Raw genomic sequence first — 27,253 nt, forward strand, 5'->3', positions numbered from 1 at the left:
ATCACATTTGATCTGCTGGCAGTCGAAACCGATTGATGAAGTCTTGACTTATGCGAAATACTGTAGCGACGAAATTGAGGTGAAACAGAAAAGGCTGAAAGAGAAGGTGATGATGATGCAGCTTAAGGCGGCTCAGACAGGCTTGCAAGGTCTGCAGGGATTGCAAGGGTTGCCAGGGATGCAAGGGTTCCAACAGCAGGTACCGCAACAGCAGCCGCAGTTGCAGGGAAGCATGGTGTTTCCGCAACAGCAGCCACAGTTGCAGGGAAACATGGCGTTTCAACCACAGGCCAGAGGTAGAGGCAGAGGAGGTTTTGTGAATAATGGTCCGGATTTGAACACTGTTGTGACGGGTGTGCAGGCAATGAAGAAGGTGATGCCGTGTCACGCGTGCGGAAACGTAGGTCATTGGAAACGCGAGTGCCCGATGGTGGTGCAGGAAGGTGCAGGTGCAGGGATAGGTGTTGGTCAGCAAAACAATGATGTCAATGCATTTCAGACAATGAGAGGACCAAAAATGAGAGGTCTAAACCCAAATTTTCAGACCATAAACCAATTGCAGGGATTACAACCTATGCAGCCGCAGCAGATGCAGATGCCCCGTGTGCAAATGACGCAAATGCAGCCGATGCAACAGCAGTTACCTTTGGTACCTAATCAGCAAATGCAAATACCTTTGGCACCAATGAGTCAGCAGCAAGTGATGGTTCCTCCACAGGTAACGGGTCAGGTAATGAGCACAAACGGCACAGTACAACAGTTCCCATTACACAGTGAGAGTGGAATAAACAATGTATGGGAGAGTGAAAGCTCAGAAGAGGAAGGAGATTGTGTGCTTGCGGCATCTTTAGAAGTTGATCAAAGGGGTCCGTACGTAGAAGGAACAGTAATGGGCCATCGTGTCTCATTCCTGGTTGACACGGGAGCCACACGTTCAACTGTTAAGAGCAGTGAAGTACCAAATTTGCCACTCTCAGGGAGGACAGTTCAAGTGGTGGGAGTAGCAAACAGGCATCTGACGAACCCAATAACAGATCCGATACCAGTCAACATTGGTAACTATCAAGGGGTACATCAGTTTGTGGTATGTGACTCAAGCCCGATAGCACTGTTAGGAAGAGACCTATTGTGCAAATTGGGTTGTTCGATAATGTGTTCGAACGAGGGAATAACAATACAGACGAGCAGTGATGGGGAAGAAGAGGACAGTGTAGAGGGTGATGAGATAGAAACGGTCGACGAAGAGTATCCTCTGATTTGTCTTTTACCAATGATAACTGAAGAAGATATCCCAGCAGAACTACGGGAAACAGTCGGAAAGAAAGTGTGGGACATGACAGGGAAAGAGGTGGGATTGATGAAAGGAGTAGAACCAGTAAAAGTGATGGTAAAGCCCAATGCGATCTTTCCCCAGACCCCACAATACCACATGCCACAAGATACCCTCATGAAAGTTGCCCAACTTATTGACGAATTCGTGAAGCAGGGAGTACTGAAAGAAGTATTAAGCAGCCCATGTAATTCACCGATAATGGGACTAATAAAGCCAAGTGGGAAAGTCCGACTTGTACAGGATTTGAGGAAAATAAATGACATCATAATCAAGTGCTGCCCTGTCGTACCGAATCCGGCTATGATAATGTTTCAGATCCCTTGCGAAGCTGAGTGGTTCTCAGTCATCGATTTGTCACAAGCATTCTTTTCTGTGCCTCTTCATGAGGATAGCCAATTCCTCTTTTGTTTCAAATTCCTAGACAGAGTATACAGTTGGTGTCGAATTCCTCAAGGGTTCTCTGAGTCACCGTCGATATTCAATCAAGTCCTAAAGAAAGATTTGGAAGAATTAGAATTGCCGTTCGAGTCAACCCTAGTACAGTACATTGATGACTTACTGGTTGCATCAAAGACAGAAAGTGGCTGCACAGCCGATACCATTGCTCTGTTGAACCATTTGGGAGAGAATGGACATAAAGTGTCTCCTTCCAAACTGCAGTTCTGTCAGAAGAAAGTGAAATACTTGGGTCACCAGATAGAGAAAGGGTCACGGAAAATAATGAAGGAAAGAATTACAAGTGTACTTCAAATGAGTCCACCAAAGACAAGGAAGGAGGTGAGGAAGTTTTTGGGAATGGTGGGATACTGTCGCCAGTGGATTCCCAACTTCTCGTCTCTAGCAAAGCCTCTATTGAAATTGACCCAAAAGGATGCCTTGGATGAAATTGAGCTGAAAGGAGATGAAATGGATGCTTTTGTTGAATTAAAGGAGTGCATGTGTAGGGCTCCAGCTTTAGGTATGCCTGATTACACGAAGCCTTTCACATTGTTTTGTCATGAACGTGATGCATGTTCTTTGTCTGTCTTGACTCAAGCCCATGGTGGCGTAAACAGACCAGTAGCGTATTTTTCAGCTACTCTGGATCCGGTTGCAGCAGCACTCCCAGGGTGTTTGCGCGCCGTAGCAGCAGTTGGTATCAGCCTCACTCAGAGTGAAGGAATAGTGATGGGACACCCAGTAACAGTCATGGTCCCTCACTCAGTTGAGATACTTTTGACCCGCTCCCGAACGCAGCACATGACTGGAGCAAGACTCACAAGGTATGAAACGACTATTCTGGGCTCACCGAATGTGCAGCTGAAAAGGTGCACTACGTTGAATCCAGCTACCTTGCTTCCTGGAGAACATGCTGAAATTGAGAACGCTGAAGACGTCGAGCATGACTGCCTTCAGGTGACTGAATTTTGCACAAAACCTCGACCGGACATCAAGGATACAAAACTTGATGAAAATGACCAAATTCTTTTTGTTGATGGTTCATGTCTAAGAGATGGGGTGGGAATTTTGAAAGCAGGATATGCTGTATGTACTGTGACAGGGGTCTTGGAAGCGGGATGGCTCCAAGGAGTCTATTCTGCACAAGTAGCAGAACTTGTAGCCCTTACTAGAGCATGTCAATTGTCTGCATTGATGAAAGTCACCATTTACACTGATAGCCAATACGGGTTTGGGATTGTGCATGACTTTGGACAACTGTGGTCACAGAGAGGTTTCCTGACTTCTTCAGGATCCCCAGTGAAAAATGGGGAGAGAATAAGGGAATTGTTACATGCCATTCAAGTGCCAGCTGAAGTTGCAGTGGTAAAGTGCAGTGCTCACACGAAAGGACAGGATTATGTGTCTCTGGGAAATGCCTATGCAGATCAAGTCGCAAGATTTTGTGCCTTGAACTGTATATTGTTAAGGGATGATTGGAATACAATAAGTGAACCAGAACTCGAACCAGCTGAAGCATTTGCCTTGAAGGTCGTAGATACAATAGAAGAACTAAAAGCACTACAGAATAATGTCAGGGAGAATGAAAGAGATTCCTGGATTAAATCACAATGTATAAAGAGACAAGACGAGCTATGGGTTTCACATGAGGGAAAATTTGTTCTGCCAAATAGTCTCTTATCACAGCTTGCGCGGTTCTATCATGGGCAAGCTCACCTAGGGAGAGATGCCATGATAAGATTGTTCAAAACTGATTGGTTTAACCCCAGATTTCGTCAAGCTGCAGAAGCAGTTTGCCATCGATGTGTCACTTGCCAACAGATGAACCCAGGAAAGGGAACGGTTGTGAACACGACCAACATTGGTAGGGCAAGCGGTCCTTTTAGTCGTATGCAGATGGACTTCATTGAGATGCCTGTGCATGGAGGTTTAAGATATGTGTTGGTGATTGTGTGCATTTTTAGTCATTGGATTGAGGCATACCCCACACGTAGAAACGACAGCCTTACAGTTGCCAAGCTATTATTGAGGGAGTTAATACCACGTTTCGGATTCCCGATCTCTTTAGAATCAGATAGGGGAAGTCACTTCAATAACGAGGTGATGAAGTTACTTTGCGAAGCACTGAACATTGAGCAAAAGCTGCACTGTAGCTATTGCCCTGAAGCATCAGGACTGGTGGAGCAGATGAATGGTACGCTGAAGTCGAGAATGGCAAAAATATGTGCATCAACAAATTTGAAATGGCCTGACGCATTGCCCTTAGTGCTAATGTCAATGAGAAACACTCCGGATAGAAAAACTGGATTGTCTCCGCACGAAATTCTCATGGGCAGGGCTATGAGACTTCCTGCAGTCCCCGCAAACATGCTTTTGAATATTACAGATGATATGGTGTTAGACTACTGCAAAGGTCTGGCTGACGTGGTTTGCTCTTTCTCTCACCAGGTGGAAGCGACCACCTTGCCACCGATCCAAGGTCCAGGACACGCACTGAAAGCAGGTGACTGGGTCGTGATAAAGAAGCACGTGAGGAAGTCGTGTCTGGAACCCCGTTGGAAAGGCCCTTTCCAAGTGATCCTGACGACAACTACCGCTGTGAAGTGTGCGGGGGTTCCCAACTGGATTCACGCCAGTCATACAAAGAAGGTGTTGTGTCCCACAGATGAGGAAGTTGAAGCGCTGAAACTACCAGTGCCTGATAAAACGGTGCCGAGTGCTGAGACAGAACAAACGCGAACTGAAAGCGAACAAGCAACAGCAGAAGAAAAGGAGATATTATTGGAGAACGAAGAGTCCGACTCACTTGGGGAAGACCAAGGAGAAAGTTCAGACAGCGACGACGAAGCTGCAGGTGACAAAGAGCCTGAAGCCGCTGAGGGTAGCAAAAAGCCTGAAGCAGCTGAAGGTGACAAGGAACCTGAAGCAGCTGAAAGTGATACAGAGCCTGAAGAAAGTAACGGTGACGAAGTGCTCGAAGAGAGTGAGAAGGCAGGAGAGCCTGAGCAGAAGGGGGCTTTCCCAGAAACAGACGATACAGAAAAAGAAAAGGAAAACGTGACTGATTCCCCTGAAGGTGGGGACAAAGAAGAGCAGAACGAAAGAGCTCAAACTTCTACAGAAAGGATCGCAGGTCCATCAAACGGACACGGTGCAAAAAGAAGACTAAGTATCTCACCGATAAAAGAAAAGGGTAAAGAAGGTTTGAACGAAGGAGGAAGGCCGAAAGTGAAAGAGAAAAGAAAGGAAGTGACTGTCGTGGAACAATCGTCAAGTGAGGAAAAGGACTTGGCGAAGGAGGAGAGTGCCAGCGAAGCAGAATCAAAGAGAGAAGCAAAATTGAAAAGGAAAAGGATACCAAACAAGAGGTATTCCGGTCCTGAATGGGCATATGCAGTCAATGATGATTGGACTGATGAGTTTGTATCTCTAAGCATCGAGAACGAAGAAGAAGAAGAGATACCAATAGAAAAGAAAAGTTTCATAGACTCTGTTGATTGAAACGGTAGTAAATGGCATTGCTTGCTGCAATCTAACGTGAGACAAACAACCAGCTGAGACATTGCTAAACCGAATTGAGACAAATGCTGCTAACCGATAAGTGACTGGCCTTTTGAAGAAGACGGTGTGAACATTGTGCTCGTTCAGCTTTGTAACTGAATTGCTAAGTAGTTTCATTTATAGGTGCTTCTAGCTCTCTGATTCTATACAGATCATGCCTGGGTACGCTATGCAGAATAATAGAAAGAAATATTGTAAATACGTGTGTATAGGCCTGGTACTAACATGTGTACTAATAATAATGGCAATTGTGTTTGGAATGCATGGGAAAGGTGAGAAGGAAACTATTGCTGCTTCCACTATTGTTCCTGTTACTGTCACTGAACTAACACCATTGAAAAAACTAGCAATGGATGAGAGGCTCTTGCATGATAAGAAAGAGCTTTCGTATAACGTTTTCTATCGCTTACTAACAGAGTATGTTGAGACTATGGATGCGAAGGATTGTTATGTGTGTACACAGATACCGACATCGGTAAAGGAAGGGGTGACTTATCACCACATGCCTCTTACATATGGGATTACATGTAGTATAGTAATGTCTAGGTTTTATGGTCAATCTAATATACAGTATTTTTTCTCAAATTATGATGTTACCTTTGCTTATGTTCCTATAATAGCACAGCTAAGCGAGACTGCAAAATATTGGGATTACAAAATTATGAGGGATTTTTTCGAGCCAATGCAACCTTTTGAGACGGCTCATGCTCATAGGGAGAACCTTACTTGCTCCGTCTCTGCTGTAGAAATAAGCTTTTTAGATCGCACAGATGATAGAAGGGCACAAATGAATGCGAAATTAGAAAAGGAGTTACATAAGAGGACTTCAGTAGATAACTATGACTTTGCTGCTATAAAGACACAAGGGAAAATTGCTTTACATGCTTGGCATGTAGGGAAATTTTGTATATATCGAGGTGAATCTTACTATGACAATATTTTTGTAGGAGCGAGTGAATGCAAACATACGTTTATCTTTAAGGCCAAATGGACATTCATGATGGACGGACTTGACCCTGTCATTCCAGGGGTGTATTACATTTGTGGGCATAATGCCTATTATCGTCTTCCAAAGGGATGGTGGGGAAGATGTTATTTGGGTATAGTGTTTCCAAAGGTTTATCAACTGGATGACATATCGATGATTGAAAAGACACCTGGATCCCATCGTATCCAGAAAAGAGAGACCGCAGCTGCTGTGGTAGGTGATATATTTGGAGCCATGATTCCTTCATTGGGAGTTGTGCTGAATTCCATCAAAATAAGAAAGTTGTCTACTATAGTGGATAACATGCTGACAAAGTTTTCAGGTGCTATAATCCTGATGGATGCTGAACTTGCAGCGGAAAGAGCTATGACTCTTCAAAATAGGCTTGCTTTAGACATTCTTTTAGCAAAGGATGGAGGCGTTTGCAAAATGATTGGTGCACGTCACTGCTGCACCTATATACCTGATAATAGTGTGAAGATTAAAACTATGCTTGCTAACCTAACAAAAGAAAGTGCAGATTTGAAAGAACTGAAAGAACCAGGAGTGTGGGAAAAGGTTGGAAAGGGACTTGCTTCAGTGGGACATTGGATTGGGGGAATTTGGAATGGAATATTATTGAAAATAATAGAAGGAATATTAATAGTAATAATTTGTGTATTTGGAATTTGGGGAATAAAAAGGGGAATAATAATGATTATGGAGAGAATTAAAAGAAGAAAGGAGGAGAAAATAATGAAAAGAATGGCAGAAGAATACAAAGAGCAAACTAGGGGAACTAAAAGGAAAAGGGAGCTGACAGAATTTTAATGGGATAAAATTTGTGGGCTAAATTTGTGTGATGACAAGTAGTCATCAGAGGAGGGATTGATGAAGCAGAAAATGAAGGTTTTGATTTATTAACGCATAAACGTAGTGCTGAAATAATCATGTGTGACATTAACCGAACTAATAAAGATTGTACGGGGACAAAATGTGCCCTCAGAGTAGTTTGCCGACATTTATACGCGTGCTTTATATAACGTGGTGTATTAGAATTGCACTAATCCGACATAATCATAAACATGTGCTACGATTTTGCTTATTTGAAATGCCTTAGCTTAGCATTACTTTAGCGGAGGCTTTGGCCTAGTTGCCTGGTCTCACGGTTTAAATGTTCGTATTTTTCCACTGTGCTATTAAACGTGTATTTTAGCTTGAAGCTGTACTTTTCCACAGAAACTGCTCACATGCTTATCTTAAAGTTGGTGCCAGCAAGGCATATTTTTTCTTAAATTCAAGGTCGGCTTGCAGGTGCGGACAATGGAGGCTCTGAGAGTAAGCTAATCGAGAGACAATGTTGCAAATTACGTATCCATCTCCAAGGATAATGTATGCTTAAGTAAAAGCTTGAGAACTGTCGTTTTTGATTGGTCAATTTGAAGCTAACCTATGAACCCACCAATGGAGACCCTACAGGACTTGAACTGTTGTCTATAAAACCCAGGTGCACGAGAGGGGAGCTCTCTCTCTCTTCGGACATCCCGCCATTTTGACTTCATAGCTATTATGACCCATTTTGCTGCGACGCCATTTTGAGAGACTTTGATGCTTTCTCTAGTCGAGAGAAAGAGACTTTAATGATTCTTGCCCTAGAGACTTTAACTTTGATTTGCCCCTTTGCATGAAGTAGTAATCTTATCTTGCCGCCGTGAGGCAATTGCCCTGTTCACCCCTGCCCCTTTGTCCCGGCCCATGCTGATCGAGAAACGGTACCTGTGAGACGAAGACTTCATTGATTGCTGATCGGAATTGGTAATTATGAAAGGAAATTGTAAAATTGCATTGTGTTCCTTTTAGGTAACCAACTGCTGATTTTGATAAGGACCCTAGCTAGGAGTTTTCTAAATTGATGTTGCCAAATTGTTTTTGCATGAAGTCCCACATGCTGATGCTAATTTGAGGTTAGACGAGGATTCCACGTGTCGCACGATGCAATTGGAGATCTTGTTATGCTGACTAAATGTACGCAATTAGCCCATTACAGATTATCGTATTAGTGCTTTGCATTGCCACTATCGAATGCCTTGTGATTCAAATGCTACATAGATTACACTTGTTTCGACGTTATGGACAGCTATTAATGTTCATTTATGTCTATCATTTGGTGTTGAGACACATTTATATTGTGCTAGCTTTGTTAATATAGGGAAATAAATTCACTAACTTTGCAATAAACTGGTGTGGTTATTCCTGGCTGAAAGGTCAGGGTTCGCCGAAATGTATTCTGGATTAATTGTTAAGTGTTATGTTGTTCAAGGTGTTGCTTATGTTCGTTATTGATTATCGATATAAGGTGATTGATCGATTAAGAGTACAGAGAGTTCCCACTTAGACAAAAGATTCATCGACCTAAAGAGCATCCGAACGCAGGTAAATTGTTACCACGTTCCGCTCTATCACTCTCTACTTGAAAACCGACTGCTAATCTCCCTATAAATGTTGTATACAATTGTTTTTTTATGTAAAGGGTGGCAGCATCTTCAGGGCACTTGCCTTCCACATATTCAAGTGTGTGCTTATATTGTGGGTTCTGGAAACAGTTGCCCGTACACCGGATAGTGGAAGACCTAGACCTCGATTATGGGTAGGCATTAAGAACTGAAAAGGTTGCAACACTTATACACTTCTAACTGTTTCTGGTATGGATCCTGATATTGACCTGGCTGCTGTCTTGCAGCAACAAACCCTGGTTTCGGACCAATTGAGGACCGAAAATGCTGCCCTTCGTGAAGCAATCCACTCCAGGTCTTGTGCTTTGCCAGTCCTCAGCCCCATAATATCAAAGTCTTCTAGACATTCTACAGGGTTGAAAGCGTTTTATGATAGCCTGGTGGCTTATTTAGCCTTTAGACCCAAGCAATATTCCTCTGACCAATCGAAAGTGGGATATTTGATTGGTTCTTAGACTGGTGCAGCACTAGGCTGGGCAATCCCTGTGGTTGTTGATGAAGATCCTTGCCTGAATATTTAAGCCACTTTGGCAAAGTTCAAGAAGATGTGAAAGATCAGATTGTGAAGCTGCCACCAAGGGCACCATGTATGGATTACGGGTACGCTGGAACTACCATAAAGAAATTGGTTCCCTCTTACAAATGTTAATAATTCTGAATTACTCCAGTTATATTGGATGGTTATAGCCTCCTACTGGGAGTACATAATCAAACTTGAAATCGAAGCAAATCTTGTAATGGTTTGTCTTGGAGCTAGCCTTTTGGATAAATGAACTTCAAGAGCCTCCCTGATATTCATCGCTCAAATGTGATATTGACATAAAGATATAAAACAATACTACGCAACTGGAAATTGTTCAGCAAGATTTCCATACACACACAGGCTGGGTGTGGTTGTGTTTTACAAGGACTACTAACGGTATCTTAATATCTCAGTCCTCTAGTCCTCTTTGACATCTAGCACTCTATCTATTTGGGACTAGTTGGATTGGCAAGATTATTTCATGCTCACCCCATTAGAAATCTCCCAGAATAACTTCCACATATAAATGGCTATTCGCTTCCCTGTTACCCAAGTAAACCTGAAGGTTACATGATTTGATATTATCTACCACCAACGTTATAGTCTCTGAAGGTATATTTGCTTTTCCTTAAGTGAAGTGGAGATATGCAACTATTTCTTTTCTGACTGAGAAACTATGTCTAATATATAAAGCTGACACCTCGGCTTTTAATTTATATATTAACAGACTCTTACAATACATGTTTTCATGTTCTGCATTGCATATCTCCAATGCAGTGCCGGAGCTTCTATTGTTCTGCTAACGTATTTCCTAATTGTTTATGTTTACATTATTTCTTATCTTTATTGTTGTTGATTACAAAAAAAAAAATTGAACAATAAAAATAACTCGATCAGATGGGGCTACCAAGCGTGAGCAGCATGTCTGCTCTGCTACTGCATAGCGTACTGCTTAAAGTTCATGATCATGCCAGCTCCTGGAGCATTGTATGACACTGCAGTCCTTCAGCAGAAGTCCTTGTGTCTCCAAAATGGCGGCATCTTAAGACTTCATATACTTGAACTGCTTGTCTGTCCCCAACATGGCAGAGGGGAAGAATTAATGTATTTGGACTCTGAGCAGCCGGTTATATTGCGCACTGACAAAGAATGACTCCAATCAAATACGGAGCTCCTGTGACACGCATTTTCACTGCACCTTGACAAGCAAACCTGTGCATTCCAATCCCTGTCTAACTCTGAGCATTAAGATGATTGCCGCATTCTTTTGCAGCAGAGCAGGAAATGGAGAGAAATGAAGGGAGCAAGGAACCACCGCTTGCTCTTCTTCAAACATTGCCATAAAAAATTGTGCCCTCTGGTAATTGATCTACTAAATGCTCAAATGTGAAAAGACATTTCAGTTACTCAAACAAGGAGGACAGGACACGTAATTTCACCACTCTGGCATTTTTCAAATGTGCTGTAGGTAGGAGCCATTTTAGTTATGGATTCTTGCAGTGGGGAGCTGGTTTGAACATTTTTGCGAGGATCAGTGTTGGTTTCCTGTCCAGCCCTAAACACAAGAGCCAGTGGCTAGCAAAGGCCCCTAAAGCTCCCATGGGGTGTGTGTGTGTGGGGAGGAAGTGGGGGGTGGGGGGGAGGGCAGGGGGGTGTAACGGCCCGAGCTCCGGGGGGGTGGGGGCCCTCAGCAGAGCACCTGGCCTGAATGAGTCCGGAGGAGGGCCCATTCCATGTTCTTTGCAGGGGGGCCCCCTCCAGTTTTGCTACGCCACTGACAAGAGTAAACAGGATGTCTCCACTAAAATGCCGGATCTAAAAATGCACACTACAAAAATGAATGTGCTTTCTGTTAAAAAATGTATCTTTCGAAATCTGAAAAAAAAAAGAATGTCAACACAAATAATTAATAAAAAGCATCAAAGTAATTTATTGCACCATGCATAAATAAGAAATAATGAAAATGGAAATGCTGTCCATGACAGAATAAGATAACCCAGTGAAGAAAGATACGTAAATATGCATAGTAATAAATGACCACATTACATTAAACATAGATGATTGCATTACATAAAAAAGTCACTGACAATTCAAATAGTTTTACATAGGCAGGTTATCAAAATAAGGGACACAGATTCAGAGATTTTCAGAGGCCAGGTAGGGTTTTCAGAATCTCCAGAAGCTGGCGAGGGTGGTGACAACTACACTAATGATGACAAACCTCTATGTATTGAAATGAGCGGGATAACTTATTTATAGAGACGTAACACTCACCACCAATATGGTGGTGGCAAACGTTAGCCCCATACACATTTAAGAAATAAAACCTTTCTATATGTTTTGGTCTTACATATATAAGATACAAATATAAAAAGAGCATTTGACTCTTCAACAGTGTGTACAAAGGGCAGCTATCATAGTTGTTCTTTTGTACAGCTAGTGGGTGGAGTTGCAGAGTACGATATTGTGAATTTTGTTAAAATGTCAAAGGCTGCTGTGCAAGCAAATAGTAGTCCTCGCTCAGATTAAAGGCTGGTCTCTTTTATTAAATGATTGAGCATTTTTTAAAACTAATGTCTGTGCTAAGGCTGTCTTGTTCCTTGATGACAGAAGCAGCGTTCAATTTTAATTTACGGTCACACTAATAAGTCCTTAACCTGTTTGAAAATTAATAATTGTATTGTTTGCTTTATTTACCATGATAATACATGTTGCGGCATGTTGCTTTTAGTATGTTTTCTAACAAAAATAACGTGTGTACATAAATGCTGATTAAGACTTACACTGTAAATTAAGTTTGCCAGCCTTCTCATTTCACATGCACTTATTTGTATCAAAACAAAGGGGCAGATTTCCTATATCTACTTGAAACACAGTACAGCCACGAAACTTGCAGCGCTGAGTTATGTGAAAGGGAGACAGCATGATAGGACCATATCTGATATGATATGGTGCTGTTTCTCTCTCTCTGTTCGCTGGCGCACTTTTGGATGTGCTATGCTAATCCACACACCCTGCACAATAATGTAAGTGTGTGTGTGTAATAGCACAAATACATTTTGTACAGGAAGTTTATCCGTCCAAAACAAAATACTATGCTGTGACGAAAGTTAACTCTTTTCACAGTTTTTGTGTGTGCTATACAGTGCAGCACACATGCAAAGTTTGAAACTTTTTGAGAATAGAAAATCTTTATCAAACTTTGTCTTCCTCCAAAAGGTCCTAATTTTTTGTTGCACATTTCTGTCTTATTTTGCGAGGAGATGGGGCTTTCCATCAAAATCCTTGAGTGGTTGTATGGAAACATCAAATTCAAAAAATGTAATGAGAGGAGTGCTTGCAATAAGTCTGACCACTGGCAATCGCCTGGCTAGCCTTCCAAACCATTATTTCTTTGCCAACAATGCCACCTCAGTTTAGGCCTTGACATATGCAAATCAGTCTTGGCCCAGCTCCAACAGGAACCAAACTGCTCATGGAACACCTGCTACTTTTGGTACCCCTATATTTTGGTATTACACTTGAAAGAATAGGGTGAATCATGGTTATTTTGTGCTAGCTCTGTGAGTTCCGGCCATTGGAGGTGACCGATGATTAGTAAAGCCAAGTTTCTGAATTTCTTTGGAATGGAATATGAGGAAGTGCATTTAGGAAAAACCTCATCACAAACTGGAAAAACATGAGTGCAGTCTTACCAAACTCTCAGGTTGCAAGATACAAACCCATGTACATAGTATGAAATAAAAAGCAAATAGATCCCTTTCTGTGTCCTTCTTATCAGTCTTCTGATAATTTATTTGAATGGAAGTAGGTAAACAAACAGGTCAAGAGGAAAAATGAAATTATCAGTGAACACTAAGGTAGGATTTTAAACCAAATCAGAAAAAAAACATATGTTTATTTATAGATTTAAGGTGAGGCTATAGGTTCTTATTTTCAATGGAGCGACTCAACGTAGCGTAAATAGGGGTCATTGGCTCGGATCTCATAGTTAGCACATCAAGTATGAAACTAGAATACACAGGCATCCATTCTCAAATCTGCACCTGGATGTCATATAGTTATGGATAAATCACGTTATGCTCTTGCCCTTCAGATGTAATGAACTGTAATGAACACACAGGCCTGTGTTTCTGCTGCCACTTTTTGCACATAGAGTATGACTTGCTGTAAGAAGAATTTTTAATCCAACTCCTCTAGTTTCAGTTACCTACTCAGTCAGAATTTTAAAAAAATCAGGAGGATTTATTTTGCTTCTATAGATATTATACTGCTATGCTGGCACACAACCAATTTTCCTTGCTCCAAAACACCCACATAGGCATTGCTACTTAGTTCCCATCATTATCTACTTAACCATGTGTTTTGGAGCAGGAAACGGCGTTACGTGTCAAAAAGAGTCAATAGTGTTCATTATAAAAGAAAATAGGGGTCACATATGTGCAAAAGCAAGGGAATTTAAATTCTCAATACCTAAATCTTGATTCACAGAAATTAGGATTTCCGTAAATTTCAGAGTATTAATTTATTTTATCATGGCGGAAAATTACAGATCAGGTACACTGTTCCAGTCTGTGTGTTTGTGCATACTTAAGTAGTTTACCAGGTGCAAACTGGGACACTGTGCTTGCCTGCACTGTGAACAGAGTATTTTATTAGTGAAATGTTGTTTAAAGCCATTGGTCTGCCTTTCGGTGCGGGCGGACACCTAGATTCAGTTTGAAAAGAGGGCAGGGAGTTACTGCACTTGGCTGCAGGGGAAGGCATTAAGGGCCTCTGGCTCCCCTCTTTCCAAGGGACACGGCCAAGGGTGGGGCTGCACTGACTATATGAATTAGCTCCCTGTGGTGCACAATTAGTGCACCTCTTAACAGCTTTATTACCACTGCGCCTGTAATACACCCTCTCGTGATCATGCTGGTGCATATTTTGCACTGGTGCAATATGTAAGACAGAATGGGACAGGCAAGCATCTGCCACCCATTTTGTAATACCAAAGTGCCCCAGGGGAACAGACAGCTGTCAACCCGCTGCACTATTCGGCCAGTGTCAATCATACAGCTCCAACTTTGCAGACTTTCTACAACTTGTTGTTTAGGGCGGTGTGGGAATGTTTGTGATCCCAAGGGATAAGAGTGCTAGGAAGGGGTAATGCAATTGGTATGTTATCCTACTAACAAAATTGTTATTTCTAAGTATTCATAAACATGTTCTGTGAATTTGTCATGCTTAATGCACACATAAATGTACACTACAAAAATGTTCAACTAAATGTATTTGCAAGGTACAAGGTCTCAAGCAGTACCACATTTTTAGACGGTCTAAGGAAACAAATATTTATACAAGGAAAAATATTTCTCAAATGCAGAAAAAAATTGAACGAATTGTGCAACTGTACATTTGCTGTAACCCTAAACTTGGGAATGCTGGGCTACAGACATCTGCATTACTGTGAAGCAAGGACATCGTATTGTCGGAAAATCCCAGCCTGACTAGAGAGGTATTTATGAATCTAAAAAAATAGCATAGCGTTGATAATTGTAGTAAGAACTGCAAGCCCCTTACAAAGAATTTTACAGCATAGACTACTACTGCAGCAGTCTCTTGATATATTTATCAGCACCACTGGGTATAAGATAGTAGGCAAACCACTGGTGAGGTGTCAAATAACTGCATTTTGTAAAGTTCACACAAGTATTGAAGACTTTTGCGCTGGCCTTAAGCAAGTGCTTTCTAAAACAGATGTCCTCAACCATTAACTAATTAGCAATGCAGTCTCTGTGACTCACCGTAAAATTGCAGACCAAGCTTTATGAAGCTGAAAGTGTGAACCATAATACTGTGGGCAGGTAAAAACACTGAGAGTCAGAAGGAAGGACCTTGTCAAGCATTAAAGGACTCCCTACCAAAATCATGGACCGATCAGTGCTCTCAGTCTACATAAGATATACTACCTTATTGGGCTGGTTAATCTATGTGAACAGTTTTACTGACATATACCCTTCTCAGCTTCTGCTCTTCGCATCTGCAAACCTCTAGTGGTTCCATTTTGAAATCTGATATCCAAATGAGACCTGCATGCAGTTGTTCTTGGTATTAAGCTACTTACCAGTATCCATATGATGATCTTGGTATTCTCTGAAATTTAAGGAACCTCCAAAGGCATATTCTACTAGACTCCCCAGTGACCCTGCTTTCCCTTCCAAAGGCTATGATTGTCTCATTAGCTCAAAATGGTATTCTGTGTTACACAATCTGTCAATAAACTGTAGAATATTTCTGTTTGTACAAAAGGAATGTGCTAATATAATTCACAGTATCCCTCTGTGTCAAAGTTGCACCCTTAAATTAAAACATATACAAGAATTAAAACATTAAGCACAGCCAGCTTTGTAATGTGTAACATGATTCGCTAGCACAGGGGTGATCAGTCTTTTATGAGGCATTACTGTGACTGCCTGGCACCAACCAAACAGAGATGACAGTCGCCCCTACACATCATCCCATTGTTAACTGGAGTGGTCAAGGTCCTGGGAATGTGGTGAAATGTTCAATCTATCTACCGCTCCAAATAAAGCCAACCCGGACAAGCCTGCCTGTCCATGGGTATCAAGGTGTAGAAAAGGTAATCAATGATACAAAATAAAATACAGGTTACATCAAAAAGTGTATGGAGAAATGTATACAAAATATAAAATAGTCCACACATTGTAATATGAGGTGTTGTAGAGTCAAGTCTTCTGCTGCCACAAAGTCCACCGATACAAATTAAGCTTTGCTTGCTGAGCCTTTTGTAAATGCTTTTCTGCGGGATCGCTGTACTGATTTGCAAATGTCATTATAGAGAATAGCTGGTGTTGTTTGGCTCACTCCAATCCTTTTTTGTACAGAAATGTGGCAAAGAAGATCATTAACTACAATTGTATTGCACTATATCATGAAGTACGTGTAACCTTCTGCCCCTGTTACAATAACGTCCATCCATATCCTCATGGCCTCTGGCGTTGGTGCAACCATGTAGTATATTCTGTCATGAGTTTTCACACTGAACGTGAACAATGGATTTGGACTCTAGAACAGAGAAAAGATAGTTGAGTGCTTGTTATCGAACAAGAAACATGGAGTGCTGCACCTGAAAATACAAATTACACATTGAGACCTTATGTGCAAATTAAGGAATATGTCAGTAGGGCCAAGCTCATCATCCATTGGCAGATGATCTATGGTAAACTAGTAAGCTTCTACCAACTCCACACTATTGTGGCTAACACCTTCCCAGCCCAAAGATTTCTGAATTCCACAATTTTAAGATGTAAAGTTTCTGCTCACAAAGGAAATACCTTACTCTGAATAAAAGTAGATGTGTCACAAGCACATTTTTCTTGAATATCCTTTTCCAAGTGATATTTTAAATGTAATCACACTATGCATATCACAAAATAAATACAAACAAGTTTTTATAATTCTCCACGCCTGGTACTCGAATTGCCCTGTAATTAGTATAAATATATTTTCTTTGGTTTAAAAAAGTTACTGTTGGTGAACTTATTCATGTGCTTTTTTTATCTCTTAGTTTTTAATTTTCCATTTATTTAAGATTGTTTAATTTGACACAACCTTAGCTTATATATAAGTAACAGTGTCAATCATTCACTTCAACTCACGCTTACCCTCAGCTAAGATCGCAGATAGAAAAAAAATGATCTAACATAGTAATACCTGGTGTATCACCTCAGCCAATTAACACGCTGGAAAGTACCGGGTGAATGATTATACAAGGTTCCCTTTATTTGAAAATTAATATGATTACATCAGCACCAGCATTACTTCCGATTTACCTTCCAAAATAAATTTTCCATAAAACATGCAGATTATTACCTTGTGTGCATTTTTGAGGTGATCATAATAAACTTCTTCAATGGCTTGGAAATATATGACTCCTTTCAATTTTGTTTCATGCTTATCTGTAAGAAATAACAATATGACGTAGGACCCCATTCACAAAATATTAAGGGGTGAATGGCATTCATGGGGATTGAATGGCATATCAGTGCAGTGAAAAGAAAGTGATTGTGATCTGAAATGTTTCATCCTACACCGAGTAATGACACATAATCAGCATCATCATCTCACCAATATCAAATATTTAATAAATAAAAATACGCAATACAAAAATTGCATTTGGCTAATTACCAATGAGCTTCATTTCTTGCTTGACTAACGTAGACCGTGTACATTCAAAGTCTTATGCCTTTCAGTAAAACGTTCACTCTTCCAGCCAATTCACTGCTACATTTAGTTACTAAGCCGGGGGAATTAAGGTTACCTCACTATCTTAACAGGAGTATTTTCTATCTTTTGGGATGTTGTCTTATATGTATTATGCGCCTCCCATCAACCTTAAGTAAAGCTTTTTCCCATGATTTCCTTATCCTTGTACTTAGGTAAGCTAGCTACAGAGTACATCTCTTTAAATCATGCAAGATACTGAACCCAGTTGGCAAACCTCGGCAAATAAAACAAAAAGGTAAGCAGAAGCAAAAAAAATGATTTGTTGCTAAATTACATTTATATTTTTGGCAGTGATTGAGCAAGTATGATTTGTTTTTTATTTACTTTGATACTGCATTCTTTAACTGAAAAGTTTCAGTGTATTCAGAACAGAGTATTTATTTGCCATAATTTACCACTGTGAGTATCAGGGGACCATGTCACATTAATTTCATGCCTGACATACTTATGGTGGCACAGCATGGTTTTTCTGCTGGCTACAATACCCTCTGCCACTGACACGCCCTAAAATACTCTTTAAATGCATATGCCCAGGAGTCTCCAAGCTCAAGCATGCAGATTGCTAATGTGATCCATGGCTCCCTAGTAAATGCCTGCGCTATTTTTATATTTCATTTGTTTTTATTAGCATTTTGAAATGTAACATGCAATGTGAACTAATAACATGATGCTGCCAGAAGCATCGTAAAAACATACAGTGTACATACACTTAAGAGGCTAAAAGGCAAGGAGACCAGTCCAAATTTTAGGCTCTTTCCATGGGGCCCCATGAGTTCATTGTGTCTCCAGGAATGTAAGTTGGCTCCAAGTATTGCCAGGAAAACTCTGCCGGGAGGTTTGTGTAGTTGCCGTTAGGGCTCCATATCGGTATTCTGTTGCGTGGATCCCTGCTTGTTAGTGATTGCCAGTCCATAATGTTCTCTCCACATCACCCACATAAAGGCCCAATAGTATGCCCATAAGTGCAGTAGAGAAATCCCCCCATTCTGTTTCCAGATATGTAGATGGTTTTGAGGGCTATCCGAGGGGCTGTCCCGTCTTGCAGCAGTAATCGTATCTCCCTGTCTAGTTTCAGAAAATAGGATTCAGGGATCAAGTGGGGTATGTTCTGCATGACGTACAGCGGTTTTGGTAGAGTGATCATTTTGAAGAGGGCTGCTTTGCCTAGGCGTGTTAGAGGCAGATATACCTTCTAGTTATGTTGCTAAGCATCTCCATCAATGGCCCTCATAAATTTCCCTGGGTTATTAGTAACAAAGAAGCCTAGGTATCTGAATCCATTGTCCACCTCCCAAAGGGGAGCTTCAACAGCATAGCCCAGGTCCCAGACCCCATTATGGCACTAATTTGAGCCACATGATTATGTATCTACAGTAAGCCCCGAACGTATCAAAAATGTCAAGGAAGGGGCCCCGGTCTCGTTTCTGCATCTGGAAGGTAGAGAAAGACATTGTAAATGCATACAGAGATTATGGCCCTCATTATGATGTTGGCGGTCTGGGCCACCATGCCAGCGGTGGTGGTAAATACCACCATCCGGCATGGCGGCCCAGACCACCACATAATGAAGACAGGGAGGGCCTCAATAGGTAACCCTCCTCCACTGCCAGACTGCCTCCGATAGGCAGCCTGACGGTGGACTGCTTTATTACCCGACAGGGCAAGGCTGCTGCCCCTCTGATAATGATCCCATTTCCTCCAGCATTTCGGCTGGTGGAAGGGGTTCTCCGGGGCCCCCCTTGGGCCCCTGCACTGCGCATGCACTTGGCATTAGCAGTGCAGGGGCCACTGTGCCGTGCCCCACCACGCTGGTCACTGCCCGATTTACGGGCAGTGATCTGCGCAACGGGTGCAGCTGCAACCGCTGAGCCACCGGCAATGTCCCGGCCAGGCATTCTGCTGGGCTGGCGGGCGGAAACAATGTTTTTGCCCGCTGGGCCAGCAGAATGTGTATTATACGGCCGGGGGGTCCCAGGAGGGCTGGCGGTCTATAGAAAGACTGCCAGCATTAACACGGCAGTGTTAACCGCCGTGTTCATAATGAGGACCTTTGTCTTTCTCCCATTCTGTCATAGTGCCACTATCGTTAGCACTGTGTACAGGCCGAATCTAGGCTACTAGGGGCTCCACACACAGGGCAAATAGGAGGGGTCCCTCATTCCAGTGGGAAGATCTTGGCCACCTCTCCATTCACTACTACCGCTGCTTTGGGTTCCGGCAATAGACGCGCCACCCAGCTACAAAAACAGGGCCTGAATTTGAAGCATTTATGTATCACTGCAGTTACTGTTAGGCCTGGGCAGAGTTTCTGGAGTTCTGCTACACAGAACTCCATGAAGTGCCGAAGAACTCTGCTGCGCCATTCGGAGTTCCACGAGCGCCAGAGTTTGAGTAAGTCCCAGTGTTCGCGCTGATTTTCAGCACCAGGAGTTTCTCTCAGCGTGAATGGCATCAGGCGGAGCACCAGAGGGCGCTAACTTTTTTCTGCCGCTCGAGTAGTTTTTCTACTCGAGCAGCAGCTTCTTTAGCGTGAGTGGTAGCTTTCTCAATGTGGGAGATCACGACCTGCCGCGATTGCCCGCGTTCAGAAATCTTGCTCGCCAACATGGCGATTTCTCTCACTCGTGCTTGCCAGCTTAACATTGGCGAGCCACGAGACAGAAAAAACTCTGCTCCGCGCCACTTCGCTGAGTTTTTTGGAACTCTACGAGGAGTGCGGAATGGGGAAAACTCTGTGAACTCCGCCGGTGGTAACTGATCCTGGGTGCATGCCTACCTGAACATTTGTAGTAGGTGTAGTTCCAGCAGCCCGCTATTCTTTTGAACAGCTCTACTGGCATTATGTTGGGTCCTGGTGCCTTGCCACTCTATGATAGCATGAGTGCGTCTGTGAGCTCCTTAAAGGTCAAACTGCCCTCTATCAATTCCAGATCCTTCTGCAACAGGGCTAGGAGGTGCATTCTCCCAGGAATTGCTCCATCTCCCGATTGTCTGCTTGCAGTTGCGTTGCATACAAAGCACAGTAGTATTGGGCAAACACCTGGGTATGACTCTACTGTCAGTTAGTGTTTGCCTGACGAGATGAGCTCCCCTACCCAGCGTGCAACTTCTTTCCTGTGGCTTAGCCAGCCTAGTAGGCATTAGGCTGTTTCTGCTACCTCATTTCCTCTTGGTGGCCAGGTAATGACTATCAGCTGTATCGTCTGCAGCAGCATGGTATTCCTCCCTAACAGAAGCTAACTGCCGGAGGATGGTGGCCTGAGGTAGTGCAATAGCACATTGTTCTAAAGCTAGGGAGTGGCGTTCGAAGGTGGGCAGTGCCTCAACTGTGACCCTTTTTTACGGGTCACCAGTGTTTGTATTTTGTCCCGCATGACTATTTTGTAAGGTTCCCATACTTTAACAACAGATTAACTTCAAAGCCATGTGTACCGTGCACCGAGCTCTTCATAATAAGGGCCTGGCTTTTCTCAGACAAATCATAACACCCTACATCCCTCATGGAACACTTAAACCCTCATCTGATGTTCTAATTATCACTTGTCGTGTTACGAAAGCAAAATGGCGAGGCAGATTCTTTGCTTGTAGAGCAGCCAATATATGGAATTCCCTACCCTTGGAACTCTGACTAGACAACTCTGAACTCTCTTTTCGTGGGGAATGGAAGACTATTTTTCTCAGCATAGTCCTGTTTTGGTTCTTCCTGGTCCTGCATTAGTGCTGGGATGCCTCCGGATAGACGTGTGCTCTATAAACCCAGTAAACTAAACTAAACAAAACTTAACGGGGGAGTTGGTTGAGTTCCATGAGCCATTTTTCCAGGAGTCCTTATTTTCCTCAAAGTGTGTCACTAATTACAGTTGCAGCTGTTTGTCAGTGTCTGGGTCACGAAAGTCTGGGACATTAAGGCCCGTATTTATACTTTTTGATGCTAAACTGCGCTAACGCAGTTTAGCGTCAAAAAATTTTGCGCCGGCTAACGCCATTCTGAAGTGCCATGCGGGCGCCGTATTTATTGAATGGCGTTAGCCGGCGCAAGCAGACCGGCGCTGCCTGGTGTGCGTGGAAAAAAACCACGTACACCAGGCAGCGCCGGCGTTGGGAAAAATGGCGCTAGGGTGTCTTAAAAATGGTGCAAGTCAGGTTGACGCAAAAAATCGCCTCCACCCGATTTGCGCCATTTTTAACGACGCCCAGACGCCATTTACATGACTCCTGTCTTAGTAAAGACAGGAGTCATGCCCCCTTGCCCAATGGCCATGCCCAGGGGACTTATGTCCCCTGGGCATGGTCATTGGGCATTGAGGCATGTAGGGGGGCACAAATCAGGCCCCCCTATGCCCAAAAAAAATATTTAAAAAAAAAAATTATACTTACCTGAATGTCCCTGGGGTGGGTCCCTCCATCCTTGGGTGTCCTCCTGGGGTGGGCAAGGGTGGCAGGGGGGGTCCCTGGGGCCATGGGAGGGCAGCTGTGGGCTCATTTTGAGCCCACAGGTCCCTTAACGCCTGCCCTGACCCAGGCGCTAAAATCCGGCGCAAATGCGGTGTTTTTTGCCCCGCCCACTCCCGGGCGTCATTTTTGCCCGGGAGTATAAATACGACGCATTTGCGGCGCAGTCATTTTTTTCGACGGGAACGCCTACCTTGCATCTCATTAACGCAAGGAAGGCGTTCACGCAAAAAAATGACGCTCTTTCCTCATACTTTGGCGCTAGACGCGTCTAACGCCAAAGTATAAATATGGCGTTAGTTTTGCACCGAATTTGCGTCGAAAAAAACGACGCTAATTCAGCGCAAACGGAGTATAAATATGCCCCTTAATCTCCACTGTCCTCTCCCACCATCCACAGTGAATAGCAGTGGTGAGTGGCCAGAGATACCTGTTACAAGGTACTCTGCCTCCTGCACAGTTGAATACTCTACCATAGGTGCAAACAGGTAATCGAGTCTAGAGAATGTCCCCCGGCTCTAGAGAAGAACAAGTATCCTATTGCCATGGGATGCCAGAGTTTCCACAAGTCAGTCAGTCCCAATGCCCTAGCGAACCAGGACAGTGGTGAGGACTTGAGCCTTTACCCTTTGACACCCGTGTCCTATCTAGGTTGTGCGCCATGGTATCATTGAAGTCCCCTCCCACTAGCTGGAATGTATTCCCGCTTCCATAAGTATCAGGCCTACTTTGTCCATTATTTCAGGCTGCAGGCGAGGAGGGGTATATACATTAACTAGGATGTAGCCCTGTGTGCCTCTCATCCCCTGTACCCCAAGAATGTGTCCTCCGGGGTATATCAAGACTCTTTTGGTTTTGAAAGAGGGGGATTTTCGTGCAAGTATCACCACCGCCTTATTTCCCTGGGAAAATCCTGCATGTACGAGGGTATGCACTAGCCCCGCCTCAACAACTTACATTCAGTTCCCATCAGGTGGGTCTCCTGCAGGGAGACTATGGGGGTGATTCTGACCGCGGCGGACGGCGGTTGCCGCCCGCCAAGCGGTTCCCGCCGAAAGACCGCTCTGCGGTCAAAAGACCGCAGCGGTCATTCTGGCTTTCCCACTGGGCTGGCGGGCGACCGCCGGCCAGCCCAGCGGGAAACACCCTTCCCACGAGGAAGCCGGCTCAGAATGGAGCCGGCGGAGTGGGAAGGTGTGACGGGTGCAGTTGCACCCGTCGCGAATTTCAGTGTCTGCAAAGCAGACACTGAAATTCTTTGTGGGGCCCTGTTACGGGGGCCCCTGCAGTGCCCATGCCATTGGCATGGGCACTGCAGGGGCCCCCAGGGGCCCCACGACACCCCATACCGCCATCCTGTTCATGGCGGGTGAACCGCCAGGAACAGGATGGCGGTATGGGCTGTCAGAATCCCCATGGCGGCGCAGCAAGCTGCGCCGCCATGGCTGATTCCCATGGGCAGCGGAAAGTCGGCGGTACACCGCCGGCTTTCCGCTTCTGGCCGCGGCTGTACCGCCGCGGTAAGAATGCCCGGCGGAGCACCGCCAGCCTGTTGGCGGTGCTACTGCCGACCTCCGCCATGGCGGTAATTACCACCAGGGTCAGAATGACCCCCTATATCAGGTGCTAGTCTCTTAATATACTCTGCCACTACTCCCCACTTGATTTTGTTTCATAGGCCATTCACGTTCCAGGTGAGAATTTTGATATAACCCCTTCGATGTTCAGCCATGATCTGTGAAAGATTCCCTGTTCTACCCCAGGATCACTACCTCAGATCCCACCACTGGCTCCAGCCTTCAAGTGCCAGACTTGCATTGACAGCGTCTGCTCACAAGTGAAAAGCTTGTTCCACACTTCCTTCCCCTTACCACACGTTTCCTGAGCATAAGCTGAACAATACCTATTCCCCAATCTAGGAAATGTCTGTCACCCACCCCCAGAATACTGTGAAACTCAAGGAATAAGCAACAATGTAACAAGTGGGTCCATAGTGAGGAGGTCCCCTGACCAGGACCTAAACCAGTCTCTTAGTTGGAGTGGGAGTCCTACAGTAGTCAGACATGTTCTGGAAGGCCAGAGATCCAGATATTATTTTGAGAAGAGTGGCCCTCCTCATCCTTTGCCCTGTTATGCAGGTGGGCCACAGTGTCTGTGAGGTCTTTTAACTGAATCTTCATTTCCTCGATGACTGGGGGCATCTGTGCCTTCTTTGTCTCTACAATGGCCACCCTTTTTGTCAGTTTCCTTTGGTCTATTGTGAGAGGAAACATGTCCAGTGCCACCCTGTCAATCGTGAGTTCCAGGGTACTTTTCAGTTCTTAGATCACTCCGAGGATTTTGCTGATCTGTTCACTCTGACAATGAAGAGTGACTTTGAGGGACCTGAGAGTGGGCCCAGCGGATCAGCGTTTGAGTGCGGACGGGAGCACACCCCTGTATGTGGTGGGGCTCTATCCATTTGTGGTTTCCCCACAGCAAGCCCTCTTTCTCCAGGGGCCATGCACTGCTGTGTGTGTAACACAACCACAACCCCTCGGTCCGATGAGGGGAGGAATCCCCGAGTCAGTCCTCTGGACCGCTGCCCCGCACTTGCAGTCCCCAGGGGAGGCCCAGTTCCCAGGTTCGATCTGGCCAAGTGTAATTGAGCCCCAGGCCCAGCCGCACTGCTTGCCTTAGCCTCCCTGATGGCTCAAAATGATCAAGTCTCTCTGTTGTGTCCCATAGAGGAAGGTGTGTGTGGGGCATGGACCTGCAGCCTTCGCAGGCCTCGTCACCAGCTCCAGTCAACGGAAGGCAGACGTCAGCAACGGGTATCCTTTGGTGAAATGGTTGGTGCCAGAGCTTTCACGCCCTCACTGGCAGTAAAGGCCCCTATACTAGGCTGACTCAGTCCCTTCGCAAAGACCTGGACTGTGAGCTGGTGTGAACCCCTTGAATGGATGACAGGGCACAACCCAGCCCCCGTGACACAAGCGGCTGGCTCCGCAAGGTCCCACAGAATGATCGCCATGGGCTGTGACCCCCCACAGGGATCCAGTTGTCAGCATGGATCAAGGAGTGAAGAAAGTGTTACTTTTTATAGAGGCGCACTTCCCCGCACCATGCTACTCGCAAGCTCCTCTGACCTCTGCCAGCACGGGGTGGAGGGGGGCACCCCTGTTTGCAGGATTATGCTATGCTGCAGTCAAGTCTACTCTGCAGGAGCTCAGACAGACATGCATTTTCTGGGCAATAGCTCCCCAATCCATTTTGTAAAAATTATAAATGCTTGCCAGATGATAGCTTCATCCAAGCAATATTTTCACAGTTTTTTTTCTTATTTTTGTGTAGCCTGTCTAAACATAAACTGATGTCCAGTTTACACGAGCCCTAAACAGAAAGCAAGGCTGCACTATGCGTAGTCTTTCATGCCATCTCTAACTGGAGGTGACTTGAAGATTTATTTGACTTATTTGTCCATAATGTAGCAATAGAAACCTATATGTTTTAGAGTCATCATGCAAGACACAAAGGAATTTATAGGCTCTGCATCTATATCTTTCTTTGTAAACCTTGATATTGACATACTGACTGAGACAGGGTATTGCTTTGCTTCTGGGCAGGCTGTAAGAAAGTGCGGTGTGCCAGAGATGCCTGCATCCCAACCATATCCTGGCATGGAAATAATAATACTTTGTAATAATAATACTTCACGTTGTGGACAGTAATAAAGACATCACTCTATCCTAATCAAAAGTGAATTTGCAGTTATTTCTTTTGATTTAGTTACTCAATGAAGTAATTATGATGAAGAATGTGCTCTCCATAAATGAAAGTACCTTACATTTTATCTTTTTACTTGCAGTATGTGTTCCAAAATACACCATTGGAACTATTTTTCTCTATTTAACTAGGTTTAGCTAATTTAGTCCACAATATTTAGGTAAAACTTTAATTTTTCACTACATATACAATTTGACTATCACCCCACTTTGAAAATTGTTCCTTCACCACTATTTTTGAAGCAGTGTTTAGGAGTATTTAAATGTTGCTTCTGATGAAGTCAGGGTGCCAAGGTATAGGGTACTGGAATAGTTGAGCTTGAAGATCACAAGAGCGAGAATAGCTTGTATTTTGTGTTGGTATAGTAGGCATGGGTAGATGCATTGCAGCATTTTCATTGTGCAAAGGGGTTCCTTGTGACATTATTGGAATTGCTATCAAGGACAGATCTGATTCCATGGTTACTCCTAGGTTTTTAATTTCTCTCAAGGAACGTGGAGGGGAATTAAGTTCCCCTAGTCTTCTCAATCCATCTTCTTGGCCATCCATTTTTAGAATGATATGTTTAACACCTGCATAGTGGTAGCATTTAAGGTTAAATGGCCTGATCAGGTCCAGTAATGGGTTAGGGAGATATTGTGGAGGAGAGAAATTTGAACCCCGAGGGAAGACACACATTTGGGAATAACGGGCAGATATGAAAGGTGGTATGAAAATCACGCTGTCTGTGCATGATGTATGAGACAATCCATGTTTAAGGTGTGTTGTTCTGGTCAAACTAGCCTACAACAGCATTTAGAAACTGGGAAAACTAAATAAACATAAACAAACATGTACATTTCTAATGCATTCATGCATTCACCCACTTACTCCCCAATCTTTCACTTGACTTTCCACCCACCACCATGGCACACTCACTGAGTCATTCTGTCTCTCAATAACACATCTAAATAGCACCCATCAAACTACTTATCACCCTCTCACCCATTCTGTTATGTGTTTTCTACACAGCCTTCTTTTTACACACAGTGATCATGATTTTTCACAAAGACATGAATGTCTCCACCTACCTGCATAGTAGCAAAATGTCCTCTTGCTTCTGTCAAACACAAACCAACGCTTTTTCCAAGTTTTAATTTTCCCTCCCATCTTTACAAGAAAGCCTCGGCATGTCTTCTCTGTGACTGACACATGGTAGCATGTCTCCACATTGTGACCAGCTGACTCAATGTGACCCCGAAGGTCGAAATCTTCCTTTTTCACTGGCAGATAACGAGTCAAAGGACGTGTCTAAAAGTAAGGCAATCCATGAATTAGTACTGCCTTAGTCACACAATTCGCATTCGGTCCTCTATGGGCCTCCTTTTTGAAACCCAGTTCACTCTAACATTCTTTGTCTCGGCACACAC

The 27,253-nt window shown here is 43.8% G+C and overlaps 1 protein-coding gene across 4 annotated transcripts in view; it reads right to left on the bottom strand.

Annotated features, from left to right (window-relative positions):
- Positions 1–11,241: 11,241 nt before the first annotated feature.
- Positions 11,242–27,253, bottom strand: part of PHLDB2 (pleckstrin homology like domain family B member 2) — a 483,232-nt gene continuing 467,220 nt past the window's right edge. For all 4 annotated transcript variants that reach the window (XM_069204939.1, XM_069204938.1, XM_069204937.1 and 1 more), the window contains 3 exons: positions 26,915–27,134; positions 17,214–17,299; positions 11,242–16,406 (listed from right to left, as the gene is read on the bottom strand). In XM_069204939.1, coding sequence (XP_069061040.1) covers positions 16,266–16,406; positions 17,214–17,299; positions 26,915–27,134 — 447 coding nt within the window. In that variant the 3' untranslated portion in view covers positions 11,242–16,265. The remainder of the gene's footprint in view (positions 16,407–17,213; positions 17,300–26,914; positions 27,135–27,253) is intronic.

Source organism: Pleurodeles waltl, chromosome 8, assembly GCF_031143425.1.
Source record: "Pleurodeles waltl isolate 20211129_DDA chromosome 8, aPleWal1.hap1.20221129, whole genome shotgun sequence".
Taxonomy (NCBI): Eukaryota; Metazoa; Chordata; class Amphibia; order Caudata; family Salamandridae; genus Pleurodeles; species Pleurodeles waltl.